This window comes from Topomyia yanbarensis, chromosome 2 (assembly GCF_030247195.1).
Source record: "Topomyia yanbarensis strain Yona2022 chromosome 2, ASM3024719v1, whole genome shotgun sequence".
Classification (NCBI taxonomy): Eukaryota; Metazoa; Arthropoda; class Insecta; order Diptera; family Culicidae; genus Topomyia; species Topomyia yanbarensis.
In genome coordinates, this window is record NC_080671.1 from 324672624 (window position 1) to 324691379 (window position 18756).

An 18756-nucleotide genomic window follows, 5' to 3' on the forward strand; every position below is an offset into this window, starting at 1 on the left:
AATTGCTTTTTAGGCTTCACCGCACGAAGAGCCTCGATAGAGCTGAGGCTGTCCGAAATGATGAAGTAGTGATCTGTGGGCAGAGTGTCGATGATCCCAAGGGTGTACTGAATTGCAGCTAACTCTGCGACGTAAACTGAAGCGGGATCATTGAGCTTGAATGAAACGGTGATAGTATTGTTGAAGATACCGAAGCCAGTGGACCCATCGAGATTTGATCCGTCAGTGTAGAACATTTTGTCACAGTCGACTTCTCGGAATTTATTATAAAATATATTGGGGATCACTTGAGGGCGTATATGGTCCGGGATTCCACGAATCTCTTCCTTCATGGATGTGTCGAAGAATACAGTAGAATCAGAAGTATCTAGGAAACGAACACGGTTGGGAGTATACGTAGAAGGATTAATGCTCTGTGCCATGTAGTCGAAGTACAAGGACATAAATCGGGTTTGAGAATTAAGCTCGACGAGCCTCTCGAAGTTTTCAATCACCAACGGGTTCAGAATGTCGCATCGGATGAGCAATCGATATGAGAGTTCCCAAAATCGATTTTTTAGCGGAAGAACGCCCGCCAGCACTTCGAGACTCATCGTATGGGTCGAATGCATGCAACCCAAGGCAATGCGCAAGCAACGATACTGGATTCTCTCCAGTTTGATGAAGTGTATGTTCGCAGCGGAGCGGAAACAGAAACACCCGTACTCCATCACCGATAATATCGTTGTTTTGTACAACCTGATCAGGTCTCCTGGGTGAGCACCCCACCATGTTCCAGTTATTGTTCGGAGAAAATTGATCCTTTGTTGGCATTTCTGTTTCAGATACCTAATGTGACATCCCCAGGTACCTTTAGAGTCGAACCATACCCCGAGATATTTAAATGTGAAAACCTGGTTGATCGTTGCACCCATTAATAGAAGCTGGAGTTGCGCCGGCTCACGCTTCCTAGAAAAAACAACCAACTCAGTTTTCTCCGTGGAGAACTCAATACCCAGCTGAAGAGCCCAAGCAGACAAATTGTCCAAGGTATTTTGTAATGGTCCTTGCAAGTCGGCAGCTTTGGGCCCTGTAACAGAGACCACCCCGTCGTCTGCAAGTTGCCTTAGCGTGCATGAATTGGCAAGACAATCGTCAATGTCATTAACGTAAAAATTGTAGAGCAGGGGACTTAGACATGAGCCCTGGGGAAGACCCATGTAGCTAAATCGCGATGTTGTTAAATCGCCATGCGAAAAGTGCATGTGCTTTTCAGACAACAGGTTTAGCAAAAAGTTATTTAGAGTCGGTGAAAGACCATGCTGGTGCAGCTTCTCTGACAGAATGTTGATAGAAACTGAGTCAAAAGCCCCCTTAATATCCAAGAAGACTGATGCCATCTGCTCTTTGTTAGCATAGGCCATTTGGATTTCTGTAGAAAGCAACGCAAGGCAATCGTTCGTCCCTTTGCCTTTGCGGAAGCCAAATTGTGTATCTGACAGTAAGCCATTTGCTTCAACCCAATTGTCGAGGCGAAACAAGATCATTTTCTCGAACAACTTCCGAATACAGGACAGCATTGCAATCGGCCGATACGAGTTGTGGTCGGAGGCTGGTTTTCCTGGTTTTTGAATGGCGATGACCTTCACTTGCCTCCAGTCATGAGGGACAATGTTACCCTCAAGAAACTTGTTAAATAAGTTCAGCAAGCGCCTTTTTGCAGTGTCAGGCAGATTCTTCAGCAAGTTGAATTTGATTCTGTCTAACCCTGGGACGTTATTGTTGCATGATAAGAGAGCAAGTGAAAACTCCACCATCGAAAACGGTGTTTCGTTCGCGGTATCGGGAGGAGACGCGGCGCGGCACGTTTTCTGTACCGGGACAGAGTCCGGACAGATCTTCTTGGCGAAAGCGAATATCCAACGGTTTGAATATTCCACGTTCTCGTTGGTACTATTACGGTTACGCATACGTCGAGCCGTACCCCAAAGAGTGCTGATCGCTGTTTCTCTCGTTAACCCGTCGACGAACCGGCGCCAATAACTGCGTTTTTTGGCTTTCATTAAACTCTTCATTCGCCTTTCTAGCGACGCGTACTGTTGATAGCTAGCGGGTAACCCGTCTTCCCGGAAGGCCTTATATGCAGTGGATTTCTCCGCGTACAGCTCTGAGCACTCTTTATCCCACCACAGTGTGGGAGACCGTCCATGGGTATTCGCGTTGGGTACTGGTTTAGTCTGAGCTTGATTCGCACTGTCGAGAATCAAGCCAGCCAAAAACCTGTACTCTTCCTCCGGAGGAAGTTCTTGAGCGGATTCGATTTTAACGGATATCGCGGTCGCGTAACTCTTCCAATCAATGTTCCGTGTGAGGTCATACGAGACATTGATTGTTTCCGATGGTCTTGAACCGTTAGCAATTGAAATCACGATAGGCAAATGATCGCTACCGTGGGGATCAGGGATCACCTTCCACATGCAATCTAACTGTAGCGATGTCGAGCAAAGCGATAAATCCAACGCGCTTGCGCGTGCTGGTGGTGTAGGAATCCGCGTCATTTCTCCCGTGTTTAAGATGGTCATGTTGAAATTGTCGCAAAGATCTTGGATTAATGTTGATCTATTATCATCATGAAGACAACCCCATACCGTACCGTGCGAGTTAAAGTCTCCCAGAACTAGCCGCGGTGCCGGTAAGGATTCCGTGATATTACAAAGCGTTCGGTGCCCTACCGAGGCTCTAGGAGGAATGTAGATGGAAGCAATGCAAAGGTCTTTACCTTTGATTAAAACTTGACAAGCGACAATTTCAATGCCTGGTGTCGAAGGGAGGTTAATTCGGTTGAAAGAATAGCACTTTTTGATCCCCAAAAGTACTCCTCCATAAGGGTTTTCTCGATCCAGACGGATTATATTAAAGTCGTGGAAGTTGAGATTTATATCAGAAGTTAACCAGGTTTCACATAATGCGAAAGCATCACATTTTAAACTGTTTAGTAAGAATTTGAAGGAATCGATTTTCGGGAGGATACTTCTGCAATTCCACTGTAGAACAGTGATCGAATCGGTGACCTCGTTCGATGACTTAGCCATCGAAGGATACGATCGCTGCAAGGAGGGGCCATTTAGCAGTCAACTGCTTCAAAAATGTTTGCACTATAGGGAGAAAACGTATCAGAAGGCTTTTAAGAGGATCAGTAACATTGAAAGCTGTGAAAATTAAGTCCACTATGTCAGAAAATTTCATTAGTCCGTTACTGGACTGAGTATCTGTTTGAAAAACGGGGACACTTGGGGTTTTTGGTGTCCCTGGAAGTGGTGGGTACTCCTTGTTAGAATTAATATTTCCAAGTCCTGGAGCAAATTGCTTCGGCTTTTGTGCATCACTTCCGTTGGATTTATTGGTTGTAGATGGCGCACTCTGAGTGGACGACACCTTGGCACCCTTACGAGGCAATGTAGGGGAGGCTAGATTTCTCCTCTTCCTGGATTCCCCTGGGTTAACCAATGATGTTCCTTCTTGTGGGTCGTCAGATTCTTGCTCAACGCCAGCCAATAGAGCAAAGGAATTTTCGGAAGGGACAGATGGCGAAGCATTCTTTAGCATTTCTGCATAAGAGTGCCTCGAGCGATCCTTAAGGGAGCGCTTTATTTGATCCCCGCGCTGCTTGTACACCGGGCATGACTTAAGAGCATGCGGAGGGCCCCCGCAGTAAATACACTTCTCAGTTTCTCCACCGCAAGCGTCATCCTCATGCTCTCCCTCGCATTTGCCGCACCGTTTTTTATTGCCACAATAAGTGGCTGTGTGGCCCAGTTGCTTGCAATTGCTGCAGTTCATTACCCGCGGTACAAACAGGCGAACGGGTAAGCGAACCCTATCCAGGAGGACATAGTTGGGAAGAGCAGACCCGGAGAAAGTCACCCGAATCGAGTCTGACGGAGAATAAGTTGTCTTATCATTTTCTGTTTTTGCAGAATACAATTGCTTGCATTCCAGAATCTTCACCTTTTGAAGTGAAGGGTCCTTAAAGCAGCCAACCCCGTACTTCAACAGGTCTTCGCACTTTAGACCCGGTTCGGCGACTATTCCATCGATCTCCACTGCCCTACAAGGCACATACACTCTGAATTGTTTCGTAAAACGCTCGCTGCGAGCAATCTGGTTTGCCTGATCGAGGTCATTTACTATAACGCGTATCTTATTGGCTCGAACACGTGTTATCTGAGCTACGGCCGGGTAGTTAGCAGTCAGCTCCCGTGATATTTCTAGAATATTGGGCGATTTCGTGTTGGGCCGGAAATACACCACCCAGGGTCCATTTGAACTGGCTGGGTATGTTTTAATACGGGGAGGACTGGGGGAATCAGGGGAGGGAGTAATATCGGGTTTATCCGGTAAATCCATGGGAATATCATTCCCATCCAATGTTACTTCGCCCTCGGCCATTTAGGCACGAGGATAGCACGTGGTGTAAACGAGAGATGAAACTTGTATTCAGGGGAAAGGGAAAAGTAGACCGATCGGGGAAAGGGAAACGAAAGAAAGAAAAATAATACTTAGCTTATATAGCGGCGTGTCCGGCAATTCTGGTATTCACTTCACCAGCCTGGGCACCGGCGAACAAAGACTGCCTCAAACAATAGTTGACCTTCACTGACAATATATATTCTTGTTCACTTTATGCACAGCACCAGAAAACGAACTGCTTCGATCGAGAGCTCGGAGAGTTATATGTGACTATTATACTAGGTATCATGAACCAGTTCACGAACACATGAAAATTATTTCATGATTTTATGAACTATTTTACGAACACGGATGTTGGATCGTCAATAATACCTTATAAATCATGAACCAGTTCACGTATACTTAAATAATATTTTATAATTTTGTGATTTATTTCATGGGCGCGCATAGTCAGTCGTGATTGTTATACTAGGAAGCATGAACCAGTTCACGAATACATGAATAATATTTTATGATTTTGTGAGCTAATTCACGAGCACGGATATTGGATCGTGACTACACTATTAGAAATAAAGAATTAGTTCACGAGAATTGATGGATTCATGAATAAAATTCCGAGTTTCGCGAAATAGTTCACGAAAAAATATCCAGAATGCTTGGATTTTGCGAACTAATGTTCCCAAATCTATGAATAACATCATGAGTCGACCCCTGGATTTGTGAATAATGTTCATTAAGTAGTGAACTAGTTCACGTACAGAAAATCGATTTAGTATTGAAATGGCGGAAAGCGTGACTGAAGTTCACAAAACAAAAACAAATATTTCCACTGATAAACGCGTTATGCGGGCGTTACCGAAGGAAAATTTAAAACAATTACAAAACACATAATTTTTGTTCATGGTCATGTTTTCGTAACGTAAAAACGAATTTTTCACATTTCGGACTCTTCCACAATAATTTTGATAAAACATTACAAAGAAACCTTTTCAAACACGTAACATGCGTAATACCAAGTCAGAAAACTAAATGAATCAATAAAAAATATTACAATTGTATATTTAAATCCAACTTGCAAATGTCCACAAGTTCCTCTTGGCTATCGTTGCAATATGAAACGTTTTCGGGGATATTTTTTTTTAAACTGTAGGTTCTGTTTAATTTTAAACAATTAGAGAAGAACTAAGGATATTGACACATAATAAACAACCCAAGGAATGTAATTGTTGCATCAAACCAAACAAATACAGAGAAACCTGACAGTGCAGGAGGCAAATACATTAACAGGGTCCAAAATATGTAGGGGTCCTAATTGGGTTGGTTGACAATGCGAGATAGAGTTTTGAAATAATTATGTTATGTGTTTCTGATCGGGCGACCCTTACACGTTCGGTATATTGACGGATTGATGGATCTCTGATCAATGCGGCACATTTGAATGCACATAGTCAATCCAACTTGTTTCCATTACACTTTCAATACTTTTTTAATACTCTCGAGTATTGGCAAAAACGTTGAGCGTGTAGGGGCCGCTTATCAGAATATTCAAATATCTCTTCCCGAACATAAAAAATTAGATTGTCACGTCACGAAGCAGGAAACGGCTGATATAGTAGCCTTCGTTGATTCCAGAATGCTGCAAAAATTAGCATCTACGTTCATTTTAATTAGTTGGAATGTGTTTTGATTGTTATAATAAAAACTTACCCTATACGATCCAATACAACCGGCGAAATGTTGACCCTCTAGGTTAATCAAAATCCGGCGGGTTTAAGAATATCCAGATGTTTCACTTGTAAAAAATAGTCGTTTGTTCCAGTGGTAGTAACATTTTATTGCGAAAACAAATCAACATCGACTAATTTATTCTGGTGAAAATGATAGTGTTTGCTATTATTCGTATCCTTTTTTATGTGATGTTGCCAATTGTTGAATAATTCATGGCCGAGAAATGCATAAAGCTGTGCAGTGCTTACGAATAATCGAATGTGTCACACTTGCTCGCGAGTCAGTTAATTTCGCTCAAAGCTCAAAGCAACTTGTCAATATCTTTGGCAATATCCAACGGGTTGGTGGTCGGGGCAAACCGGGCCACCGGTTGTCCTTCCTTGTCCACTAGGAACTTGGTAAAATTCCATTTGATGAAACTGCCCAAGCTGCCGCCCTGCTTATGCTTCAGATACTTGTACAACGGATCAGCGTCGTCTCCGTTGACGTTGACCTGAAAAGACGAGTGTGGTACAACCATGTGTTACATATTATCGTTATTAATAATAATATAATATTAAAAATGCATGACGATTTGAACCAAATATAAATATAGGTATCTTAAAGGAATGGTAACAGTGTTATGCATAGCTCTAGATCCAAGGGGGCATCTGGTGTAAAGTGCTCAAACAGAAAGGTATTTTCTTTTACGGTTTTGAAGGCAAAGCAACAATAGGTGTTTTGTGTAATATTAATTTATACATTCATTGTGCACGAAAAAAAAAATATTTTCAATCACGCAGAGCCACACATACGAGCGTTCCAAGAGTATTCGTCCAACTATTTCCATGTCGAGGAGCGCCGCGGAGAACACGAAAACTCTTGTTAACCGTCCAGAAATCGCGCAAATGGCCCACTGAACGAGCAGCCGCTGGTGCGCTAAGACGATTTCGCTAGATTTTCAGAGCAGCGTGCACTCCGTGTACTAACGCGACTTCCGGAAAATTAAGTTGTCTGACACAGGAAATTTAACTATAGTTACTCGATGAACCAAAAAAAAAAGAAAAAAGATCGAGTTTCGAAAATAGCTTAATGAAAACCGAAAAATCTCATATTTTGCTGTAAAATTCGCTTACTTTTCTTCAAAATAATAGGGAGAATTTTTTATTCAGTTTTCTGTGGTTCACCGACAGGATAAACATAATGTGCATTGTCATAAAAAAAATCAAGCCAATTCGTTGATTAGTTTTTGAGTTATCAGCCAATTTGAAAAATCAGTCGATTTATTAGATTATCAGATCTAAATCATGCAAAATAGTTAGTGGAAAAAAATTGACCCGGTCAATTGTTTTTCCACCAACTATTTTGCATGATTTAAATCGTGATAATATGATAAATCGACTGATTTTCTTCTTTTAGAGTTTAATAAATGCTTTATATGTATAAACAGGTGACAAAGTTGAACGCATTTTTTTCAACGCATATTATCAAGCGTTCATTTCACCGTTCACCGAAAGTTCTTTGAACCTTAAGTGGATAAAAAAGAAGTCAATTATTTTTACCCACTACACCAGACGCCCCCCTTAAGGAGTTTCTGACGTGCCAGTATTTACTGACGACTTTTTAATCTGCAGTTTTATTCTTGCTTTTTCATATTTTTATATTTATTTATTTTATTATATCAGTTTGTGATGATGATATCAACATTGTGTATTCAATTGAAAAGATATGGGGTTTTAATGCCAATTTGAGAAGAGTTAATATTTCACTCAAATTGGCCTTTCCCCATCCCCCATATTCATTAAGAACAACTACGCCAGATAAAAATAAACAAACAAATAAATAAATAAATGTATTTCTGAAACAAGAATCAGTTTCTGGTGCATAAGGTTAAGGTTACTGAGCTCTGGAACAGTAACTTAATAGATCGTGCAACTAGCCTCACAAGACTGTGGTCCCTAAATAATTACTAAGAATAAGTATATACGTGCTCCCAGTGACCTTTTACTCACATGTAGTTTTCCTTAAAACTTTTAAATGTGAGAATTCCGACTTGCGAGGAATGGCTGTGTGCCTGAATGGAGCAACAACTTGAAGAATACGTAGTTTGGTAATTCATTTGTTGTAGAGCCGAGCCGGTGCTAGTGTTCATTGTCATGAAACGAGATAAAACCAGTCTCATTCGCTTGGTAGATACTGTACCGTATTCTAAGCAGAAATCTTCGCAATTCTGCGTTGCGTACAATCGGAACTTCAGCAGGGAATTTACGGTAAACGAATCTATTTTGCTCTGGCAGTCATGCGCCCTGAAAGCACTTAGTTCGACATATTCGAGATTGAAAATAGTAATCGCAAGTCCAACTCAAATCGAAGAACTTGTCATTTCAAATGCGATCTACCTTCTATAGATCTACCTTCTATAGGTACCCGGTTTTTCCGACTTGCGACTGACTTCGTTAGTCCAGAACCAGTTTTACCAATGTCGATAAGTTCAATATAGCACAAGATTCGCTCTTGGCCTACATCGGAACATGCCAACCATTGGCGTAGCTTGCAAACTTGCGTTCAAACAAAAACTTTTCTATCGGATGTGAGTCCGAAAATGTCAAAGAATTTGCTGCATTTTTAAGCATAACTGCAGTATTCTAGTCAGGGCACTGACTGGACAATGGACATTACAAGCTCAATTATCACATGGCTACTATTCAGCGTCATAAGTATTATTCGTGGGAGCTTTGTGAATCCGATTACGGAATTGCATATCATTTAATATGTAACTGCCCTGCAGTAATGCAACTGCGTATCCGGATTGTTGGTTCTCCATACATAGATGAACCGATGTACAGCGAGCTAAAACTCAAGGATGTGCTATTGATCCTAACCCAGCTATAGGTTTTATGGGTAGGGTTCATTATTCCTTCGGGAGTGAAAAATCCAGGCTGTTTATTGTTTTGTGTTGTGATTGTATTGTGTTGTCATTTTACATTTCCCCAACTTTTTTCTTTTACTTCCCTTTCCCTTCCCATACGAAAAGTGATGAGATGACATGGCAAATCACAAATCTCCGAATAACTTGCATAACGTGTCAATCGAGGTAATATATTCTAATTTCTGATAGAGCAGTGTTATGCTTTATTTTTTTACGCGACTTCCCAAAAAAAAATTCATTCTTCCAGTTAGAGTTGTGTCGGCTACCATTCTTCTGCGCATTGGCTCAAATTGTTTAAAATTTAGGAACTCGATTTGATTTTGCCTTTCTTTCGTTCAAGAGTATTTCATTATTTTCAGGCCATTTTTGTAATTGTACTGGCTCACAACAACGAAGCAGATATTAATACAAATTTATACACGGAAAGCCGATTCATCATAAATTCAACCAAAAAATTAGTTGATTTTTTTATTTAGTCTAGTTGATACATGGGAGAACTAAGTTTACGCTGCAAGCAATAATCTAGCACTGTTGTTTTGGTGCTGTCAGTCTTAGTGTGGACACGAATGTTTCAGACTAGCACAAAACTTTCAGTTTGAACAGAATCGCATATACCGTTTTACTACCGTTTCAGCCAGGACACAAACCACTGGAATTCAAAAGATCTCATCGTTGATATAAACTAGTTCACCGATAAATACAACATAGGTTATTTCAAAATGATGACTGATTTGAAGTTTTGTTTCACCGAGCGACGGTTGCAGATATGGAAATAAGCTTTTGAAATGCTCCGGGGGTCAGTAATCCAAATGTAGATTGAATATTGAGCTATGTTTCTCACGATGTTATTTTTTTAGTAGTACGCACACGAGGCGACACAAGACATGCCACAACAAATATGAGATGCTTCCACTTACCTTTGCAAATACATCTCCCACTTCAGCGTTTGCCTTCCTCAAGTGACATACCATTTCCTCTCCATCCTTTTCTGGCATTTGCGATCCAAACTGATTGCACGGGAACGAAAGCATTGCGAAATCTTAAAATCAAAATGAACATCAGTGAAATAGTTAGCATAAATCGTAGCTGATAACCGGTTTACCCTTATCTTCGTATTTCTTGGACAATTCCGTCATTTCCTCGTAGTTGCCCTTGGTGAGACCACACTTTGAGGCGATGTTGACAATCAGTAGAACTTTGCCACGATACTTCTCCAGACTGATGTCGTTACCCTGGCCATCCTTGACGGTGAAATCGTACACCGATTTGGCGTTTTTGTAATCCGAGTTCGATTCGGTAGCCATCCCTCTGTAGCTATATCGATATGCACAGTACTGTTTTGAAATGAGGCAGAATTGATTTTTTAATTAATTATTGATGAATGTGAACCAACATATGCGGCTTGTGAGACTCATTTTGAATGGTATCATTATCAGCATACCTTTATCTATGAGGTTTGTTGTAATGACCGATAATTTTCTTATTACCAACTGCTGTTTTCACATTCAATATCAATAAAAAATTCAATACTTATTTAGACGCACTCATAAACAAGACGAATATCGACATTATGATGTTCTGCATCCCGATGGATCGCTTTTCGAGCTAATATTTTACATTCTCAATGACAGTAGTAAAATAAACGGTAATTCGATCCGATCGAGTTACATTTGTTTTAAAAATCAATCCATCATAACGTAGAATAAGTCTGATTACTGCAGTGTATGCTAATGGACATAATTAAAACTAGCGATAACATTGTTGCACAGTCATTATTAGTCATATTTGCATGAGGAACCGATAAGTGATGCTAATACTCATTATGTGTCATCCATTTACGGGTGTATGAGCACGCAAAGTGACTTGCATTCTTACCGCTGCTGTAGGTAATGTCAGTATCAAAATATAATAAAAGACAAAAACCGACGAGTTCACCTACTGTTTACCAAAACAAATAAACTTGTTTTTTTGTATATGTTCTACCAAGACACGAAAAAGCAATAGAAGGGTACAAAAAATACTAAATGTAATTAAAAATTCCCTACAATTAGTATACACAATTAAAATACTTCTCAATGAATTATGAACACATACTGCTAGAATTGCCACAGCTACACCAATCAAAACATATTTTCGGCTAATCATTTGCAAAATTATGACAATTTGAATCAAATGTATGAAACTACTGCGCCGCAGCCCGGCGAAATTATACTCACACTGAATTTCACAACACTTTGAAGTTTACGCAGAACCGAACACATTCGCTGTTGACAGTGCACTTGAGTGGTGTTTGAAAATATGCAAAGGCCGGGCAGTAACCAAAGTAATCGCAAAGGCGATGAAAACAGAAACATCGCATACGCCATCTGATGTATGCGCATGAACACGACGCATTAATGGACACAGAGTCCCTCTATAACATAGAGTGTTACAGTTCATTTGAGCGATTTTTCTTAGTTCTTACTTCAATGTGACGCATAAAGAACTTTGAGAACAAGAAGCAATTGATCTTCGTATGTGAAATGAAGAATGAAAGCTTGCATGCAAGACAGCGGAACCGCCATGTGCCCAAAAACGATTTTTCGATACGAAAGGTATGCAGTACCTAAGAGCATGTACAGCGAAGTATTTTATATGGGGCAATGAGCCTATTTTCACCCAATTTCTATTATCATCCAACCTATATGAATTTGTTGATTATAGCATTGTTTACCATCTTTGTTCAATGCATTGGCAAAAATTTACATTTAATCGGCCACCAGCTCTACGAGGGCAAAAATGGTAGTGAGATAATTGGAGCATTTAATTCGTTGGGCAACAAACAGCAGTATTTAACTGTTTGCGCGTCGTTTTTGTTATTATACTGGTTCTTCGCAACGTCATCCTGAATTTTATCTTTCTTGCATCTCCTTTCCTAGCACGGTTCATATGCAGAGAGCGCTCTGAAAAAATTGTTCCAAAAATCGTGCATAAAGTGCCATGAATTCTAGAACAATAACACTTTACGAAAACAGAAACATGAACAAAAATCATATGTTTTATAATTCTGTTCAATCACAGAGAACAGACATATAAGCTAGAACAAACTTTCCCGAAAAACCTGTGTAAACATTTAAATGAAAATACGTTGCAAATCATCATCGCATACAGGTTTGCATGCGTGAGTCACCATTGTATCCAAGTTTGCATACAAGTCCTGTATAGCGATTGCTGACCGATCGAAGCGCCGACCAGTGGCAAGTTGTTACTTGCTGTTGTCATTTCAAAGCGACAGTTGTGGAGTTATTTGTTTTTGTTTTAGGAACTGCCGTCACGCTTTACGCCATGTCATAATCAAATCGATTTTCGGAAACGCGAACTAGCTCACAACTTTATGAACATTATTCATAAACCAAAGGTTGACTCATCGTTTTATTCATAAATTTAGTCAGACCATACGGTGTAAACTGATTTATTACATCTTGACCCTGATCTGGGTTTCGTTGTTATCGATACTTTGGAGCCAGGAGATCAAGATTTTAAATCGATATTCATCAGGTCGATATTTTGTGGTACCAATACTTCTGTTCCGTTTTTTCTTCGATATTACATCCACACACTGAGTTTTATTGTAGCCAAATCTCTGATCAGAAAGATAAAGACAGCATTACATGTGAAATTCACACAAATATTAGAGTGCATTACATGCTCTTCCATTGCTTAATTTGTATTATAAATAGTTCCGTAGCATGTGATCGACTGACTTGACTCCCGCCAAGTGCGCCAACCTTAGGGGGTTGAAAAATCTTAATCTGCTTTGTAAAATAAGTATATGTTAGAAAAATAAATCAAAATGAGTGTACACCATAAATTTAGTCCAAAGCATAACGATTTTCCAGCACAATACTCCACGTATCAAATTCGATAGTAGGTTCAAGAATAAAATATCACGATAACGTTCATATAAATTACGAAAATCGTGATTACGATCTATTAACATTAATCACCCTGCTAAGCCAGAAAAATCCGATACGAAACTCACGATAACATGTATAGAAATTACGAAAATCGTGAATGATATTATGAACGTCAATCACGCTATTCTGCCAGAAAAATCCGATAGTAAACTCATTAAAAAATAACGCAGCAACGTGATGAGAAATTTAGAAACCCGAATTATGCGCAAGAATTATAACAAAAATTAAACATGTTCAGGAAACAACCAAATATTCGAATGTAACGCCATGTATATGTTCGGCGCGAACTAGTTTTACCTAGGAAACGAAAACAATTTTATGACTACGAGGTTTATTAATCTCAATTTCAGAATTCTGATGGTCACGACTTTAGCTTTATAAATCGTTTAGCTTATGAAATCGTGGCTTTTTCATGAATTTATAAACGGATGACGATTTATTGGATAAACTGCACAGTATTCGCAAAAAAGATTGCTTGGACTCTATTTCGTCATTGATTCTTTTTGCATAAGGTACTCCGTGATGAAAGTGTTTGTTTCGTTCCAGTTAGTCGATTAAGTAATTGCAAAATTTCGAACTAACATAGCAAAAGCACACAGTTTAAAATAAAACCTGTAAATTTCCACTGAACGAGATGTAACAAGCACTTACTGTCCCCGGATTAGGTCGTTGGATGATTCGAATTCCTCCATGAAAATACATGAATTTCCACTATTTTAAGGAATTAATCTTAAAAATATTATGTGCTCTGTTCAAGTCATTTGTAGATTTGTAGAAGTTTGGAGTCGTTCCGAGAACTCCATTGGATATGTCGAGGCATTTCTACTGGCGCACATATTGTGCTAGCTAGATGTGACATCAAGAACGCGACAGAGAATCTTGATTGACACCCTTCGACACAAGTTGTTTAAGTTTGACCGTACCAACCAGTAACGCGGGTGACGTCGTGTAAACTGTCGACTTGCCAATTGACAGTGCTTAATTTAATACAAGAATAAATAGAATAAATTCTACAAAACTACTCTTGCAGGAATGGTTTTCGATGAAAAAAAACTAGAAATGCTGCTTAAGTGCGACGGGCAAGGTTGTTTGAATCTGTCATCATTATGCTTCTTGTATCCCCATGCGTTAGCCGTTACCCGATTTATTCTACTTTCCGATTAAGATATCAATGATTTATAAGTTTCTCAGAGCATTACAAATGCGACGTTTAATAATAATAATAATAAATATAAATGCCAATTTCTCACGCCAGTAATTCGTTTTACGATAGGTAAATATAACTGGACGCGTATGGTGCTACTTCAGGTTCGAGTGATTCTATAACTATTTTGAATGATCCTTGGATCAACCTCGGATGCCTAAATTTAAAAATCTTCGGGATCTTTGGTTTATTCTCCTTATTAACGAGTCCGATTCAGATCGGGTATCTCGAATTATAAATTTTCTGGTTCGGGTCGCGTTTTTTAAATTTTGAAAATAACGGGTTCGTGTCGGGCTCGAGCTATACAAATTTTTTAAAATTTTAATATTTCGGGTCAGGTTCGGGTTTTTCAATTTTCAAGCTTTCGGGTTCGGGTTCGAAAAAAATGAAACCTGACCATCTCTATCATTTACTCACTTAGCACGCTTCTTTACTGTTTCACACCGAAGTACAGTTGATTAGTCGAAAAGAAGCATAGATAAACTTCACCTGAGTGCTTTGATCACAAGCTCAGAGAATTGTGGCTCGAAATTTTACAAGCTAAAGTATAAAAAATTCAATGATAGGGTAGACCGGGGGTAGATAGAGGTGTTTTCAGTTTTAACGTAGAACTTACGTCTTTCTTTACTATACTTGATGTCATTTCAATATTTTCAGAACAGAAATTTACGAAATAAATTGCTAAAAGAAATAATAATTGCTAATACCGATAGCAACAGTGAAAATTTGAAATTTATGCTCGTTGAACTCCAAAGACACCCTGTGAATATATTCGATGGTTTGGCCTCTAGTGAATTAAGTTTACGTTTTTGGCATTTCCGACCACTGAGCGCTGCCTGCTAGCTCGTGGTAGATTCGGATTGGTTTGTAGTAGTTGTTAAGCCAATCGACTAAACCTAAACCTCTTGTACCTCGCAATCCCATCCGGGGTAACCGTTAAGTACTGCTTTAGTAGGGATTGTGTTCTTGCTTATTTTGTTTTGTGTTAATCGTCATGTTTTTATCCATAGCTACTTTCGCGATATAACTGATCTACTCAGGCTGCAAATATCGTCACCTGTGGAGACATGAACTGATCCGGAGATGTCGACCATAAGGATATACATCTGTTAACAACCACCTTCGCCGGGCTTCTTATTCTTCTTGGTGCTAGTCGTTCCTATTTATCTGCTAGCTGGTGCTGAGAACTTCTCGGCGGCGGTATTACACCTTATACCGATGCCCATTTTCGCGATCCATTTCGCTGCCACTACAACGGAATAATCATCAGCGGTAAAATTTCTCTAGACAGCGATATCCCGAATTTCTCCAACTTCGTGTTTTTCCTCCTTGGCTGCCGTTGCTAACCCGCTGACTGTCATCTACTGTCTACTCACTACTGTTGCTAATATCGAAGCTTGCCGAAACGTGAACCGATCCTTCAGAGAAACCGTCCAACTTGACATACATCCCTTTCCAACCACCCTCGCAAAGTTTCGTCCTTAGTTTCTTCATTGACTTGTTTCTAGAGTGACCGAACTCAAATGGCATTTTAGGTGTCAAAACGGCTTGCAATATATTTTTTTCCTAAACAGGAAGTTAATAAATTGCGTCAAAAATCCTGACTAGAACATGCTACTTTTACTGCTCATTTGCCAAATTAAATTTTCGAATTACTGAACTAGTCAGCATTCCTTAACTTTTATCATCAGAAATTTGACGAAAACTATATACTCTTATTGACAGAACTCGGTTAAAAAATTGTTTTACTGGATTGATTACCGAACAGGATACTATTCAAATCTTCAGGAAAATATTGCTGAACCAGGTTAATCAAACTTCGTGTGGAAATTTTGCCATTCGAAAGAGATGCAAACAGAATTTTAATAATATGATTCGTCAACGAATAGTTCTACGTCAACACCGCGGTTATGTCCCGGACATTACCCACACTTAGTTTTTTTGCTTCGATAATACATACTACCAACAAATTGTTTGCGTCTTTTTCAAATAAAAAAATCTTTCCCCTCAACTTTATATATAACCACTTAAAGCATAGACAGACACTGGAGAAACATTAGATAAGCTCGTTAGTAACATTGAAATCCTCTCTTTGTTTACTTTTTCTTTCAATTATTACGACGTCACTAGAAAACTTTTGCACCAATTTTCCATTATATATTCAAAGATTTGACTAGGATATTATGTGAAGAGTTAAGTGTTGAAACGACCGAGTAATGTACGAAAGAGGGAGACCCCAAAAAGAATCTCCCATTGTCACTTGCGACCTAATCTCCAGGATTCTTCAAACCAAACTCGGTTACAAACAATGAGTATAACGTTTTAACGACATTCAATTAGCTAGAGATTACTGGGTAGGGAAAGTTATGAAACTTAGAGCCATAGTACTCAAGTGAGAGCAAGGATGTGAAGTAAACAGATCGGAAAACTAGAACATAGTCGAAATAAAAAAAGGAAAAAAGAAAAAGAAACTGATGGGAATCCATCGGCAGCGGTGGATAGCCGCTGTAGACACAGCCATTGCCTTACACAATGTAGCAAACCCGCCACGACTGTAAGAACAGTGACAATAGTCTAATAAAAATCTATCCCGGCATTCGAAAGGCAAACAGAGATGAACAGCGGCAATCATCATTAAGATTGATGCTAATCGTCGACAGGTTTTCAGTGGTGATCTTGCGTGGCTTAATTTTTGCCGGTTGTCACGGTAAAGATAGATACGTCTACCTTTATCAGGACACATATTAGTGAACTCGGGTGATTCGTAGTTATTCTGCCTAAGCTCGACCCTCATTAACAGAAGGCAAAAATTAAGCCCGTACGATATTAAGCCTGTTCTAATGACCCTGCCACTTCTAGTTTTCCGATCTGTTTACTTCACATCCTTACTCTCACTTGAGTACTATGGCTCTAAGTTTCATAACTTTCCCTACCCAGTAATCTCTAGCTAATTGAATGTCGTTAAAACGTAAAAAAGAAAATGTGACTAACATAGTCGAAATAAAAAAGGAAAAAAATGAGTATAACTTTTATGGATTTTGTTAAAATATATTTTCTCATCTAATTAATAACAGTATATTGGAGTGTTTATAAATTAGACATAACAATTCTATTGTGACTCAGAAAACTTTAAATCATTTCACAATTAACCTTGTCTCGTGGCAAATAGTGTATGCATAGACAAAAATATCTATCAATTACACTAGTATCTTATTCGTTATACTTAACCCTAAACAGCGCAGTCCTTATTATTCTATCATCACACTCAGGGAGCAGCCTTGTTTGGACCCCTGACACCGGCCGAGAATGGGTCAATATGAAGTGGACGCAAGTAGGTGATGACTTGACTGGGATTGTTCTCCGCCGCAATCTGGTGCTGATGATAACGGCTAGCCTGCGCCACTGGGCCATGACGTGCAGATGCAGCAGATTGTGCTGCTTGCTGTATGTGATGATATTGCGGAACAGGTACGGGAACTGGCACCGGTACAACCGAGTAACCAGCATCAACCAAGGCTTGGAACTCTTCTTGTGTCAACGGACGGTCGATCTTGGGTGGAATTTTATGATGCTGGACGGCAGGTTGCTTGTCAGCACTGGCATGTTGCGGGGCAGGTGGCGATGGAGATGCTTCCGTCTGCTGGGAGACATAAATGGCTGATCGTGATGTGTTATCACCTTCTTTGGATTTTTGGGCTGACTGTTGACTTTGATCGGATTGCTTATCCCTAGAAGTGTATTGAGCCTTCGGTCGGTGCATCTGAATTGGTTTTTGTGGTTTTTCATGTTGTAACTGAGGCGGTTCCACTAGCTTCATCGGGTGCTGAGAAGCATGCTGCTCAAGTTGTTGTTTCTCCTGGGCTTGCTGTGTGTAGTAAAGTTGAAGATTTTTTTCTTTGGGAACATAATACTGAATCTTGGGCGATGGTGCTCCAGGGTGCTGCTTTTCACCCGAGGGAGCAACATACTTTTGAGCTACTTCTGTGTAGTATTGTTGTGGGGATTGAGCTTTAGTTGGCGCTTCCTGGGCAATTAATTGATATTTTTGGGCAGGAGATTCTGAAAATTTATGAGGTCCAACCTGAAGATGCGCTGCGCTAATCTTAGGCCCCTGGGCAAATGGTGCAATATATTGTGCCTTGATTGATTGCTTGGGAGCATGTTCGTGACCACTGGCGGGAACATAACTGTACTCTTGTGATGGCGAGCTAGCCACGTATCGCTGATTTTCATGTGGTCCACGGTCGCTTTGCCTATGTGCATTCGCCGGGTGATAGGCAAGCGGGCGGTTAGACTCTACCAATTTAGCAATTTCTTTTTCGAATGAAAAAGAGCTAATTGGTTTCGATACGGGCGTTACCGATCCAGCCGAATGGATGCTTTTGTACTGGACGCGGAAATTCTCTGGATCAGGCTGTGAATACGAGGGGCCATGTTCTTGGCCAGCTTCCAACAATTGAACCGATGGACGGTACTTGGGTGATTCTAAAAAAATGTTCGTAGTTAATATG

The 18756-nt window shown here is 39.9% G+C and overlaps 3 protein-coding genes across 5 annotated transcripts in view; all 3 read right to left on the minus strand.

Annotated features, from left to right (window-relative positions):
• The window catches only part of LOC131683792 (glutathione peroxidase-like), a 29001-nt gene extending 22740 nt beyond the window's left edge, over positions 1-6261 (minus strand). Inside the window, exon 1 of the mRNA XM_058966101.1 lies at positions 6157-6261. The gene's annotated coding sequence lies outside the window, so the exon portion shown is untranslated. The remainder of the gene's footprint in view (positions 1-6156) is intronic.
• Positions 6259-11414, minus strand: LOC131683791 (uncharacterized). Of its 3 annotated transcripts, none has more exons than XM_058966095.1 (4): positions 11302-11414; positions 10188-10419; positions 10003-10124; positions 6259-6670 (listed from the first exon to the last, which is right to left on the minus strand). In XM_058966095.1, the coding sequence occupies exons 1-4, from the start codon at positions 11344-11346 to the stop codon at positions 6479-6481; spliced, it is 591 nt and encodes a 196-aa protein (XP_058822078.1). In that variant the 5' UTR covers positions 11347-11414; the 3' UTR covers positions 6259-6478. The 3 variants fall into 3 exon arrangements, with proteins under 3 accessions (XP_058822078.1, XP_058822077.1, XP_058822079.1); XM_058966094.1 differs by having other exon boundaries at positions 11180-11307; XM_058966096.1 differs by lacking the exon at positions 11302-11414 and adding an exon at positions 10527-10545.
• A 5905-nt stretch (positions 11415-17319) lies between these two features.
• LOC131683793 (transcription factor SPT20 homolog) overlaps positions 17320-18756 on the minus strand; it is a 46080-nt gene continuing 44643 nt past the window's right edge. Inside the window, exon 4 of the mRNA XM_058966104.1 lies at positions 17320-18730. Within this exon, the coding sequence (XP_058822087.1) occupies positions 17511-18730 (1220 nt within the window). The 3' untranslated portion in view covers positions 17320-17510. The remainder of the gene's footprint in view (positions 18731-18756) is intronic.

What these genes read in the sequence shown, in the direction of transcription:
- LOC131683791 (XM_058966094.1), bottom strand. Translation starts at nt 11,230, where the DNA reads ATGATTAGCCGAAAATATGTTTTGATTGGTGTAGCTGTGGCAATTCTA. An exon ending in TAGCTGTGGCAATTCTAGCA is followed by an intron (nt 10,420 to 11,179) that starts GTATGTGTTCAT and finishes ATTTCAAAACAG; the next exon opens with TACTGTGCATATCGATATAG. An exon ending in TGGGAGATGTATTTGCAAAG is followed by an intron (nt 6,671 to 10,002) that starts GTAAGTGGAAGC and finishes TCGTCTTTTCAG; the next exon opens with GTCAACGTCAACGGAGACGA.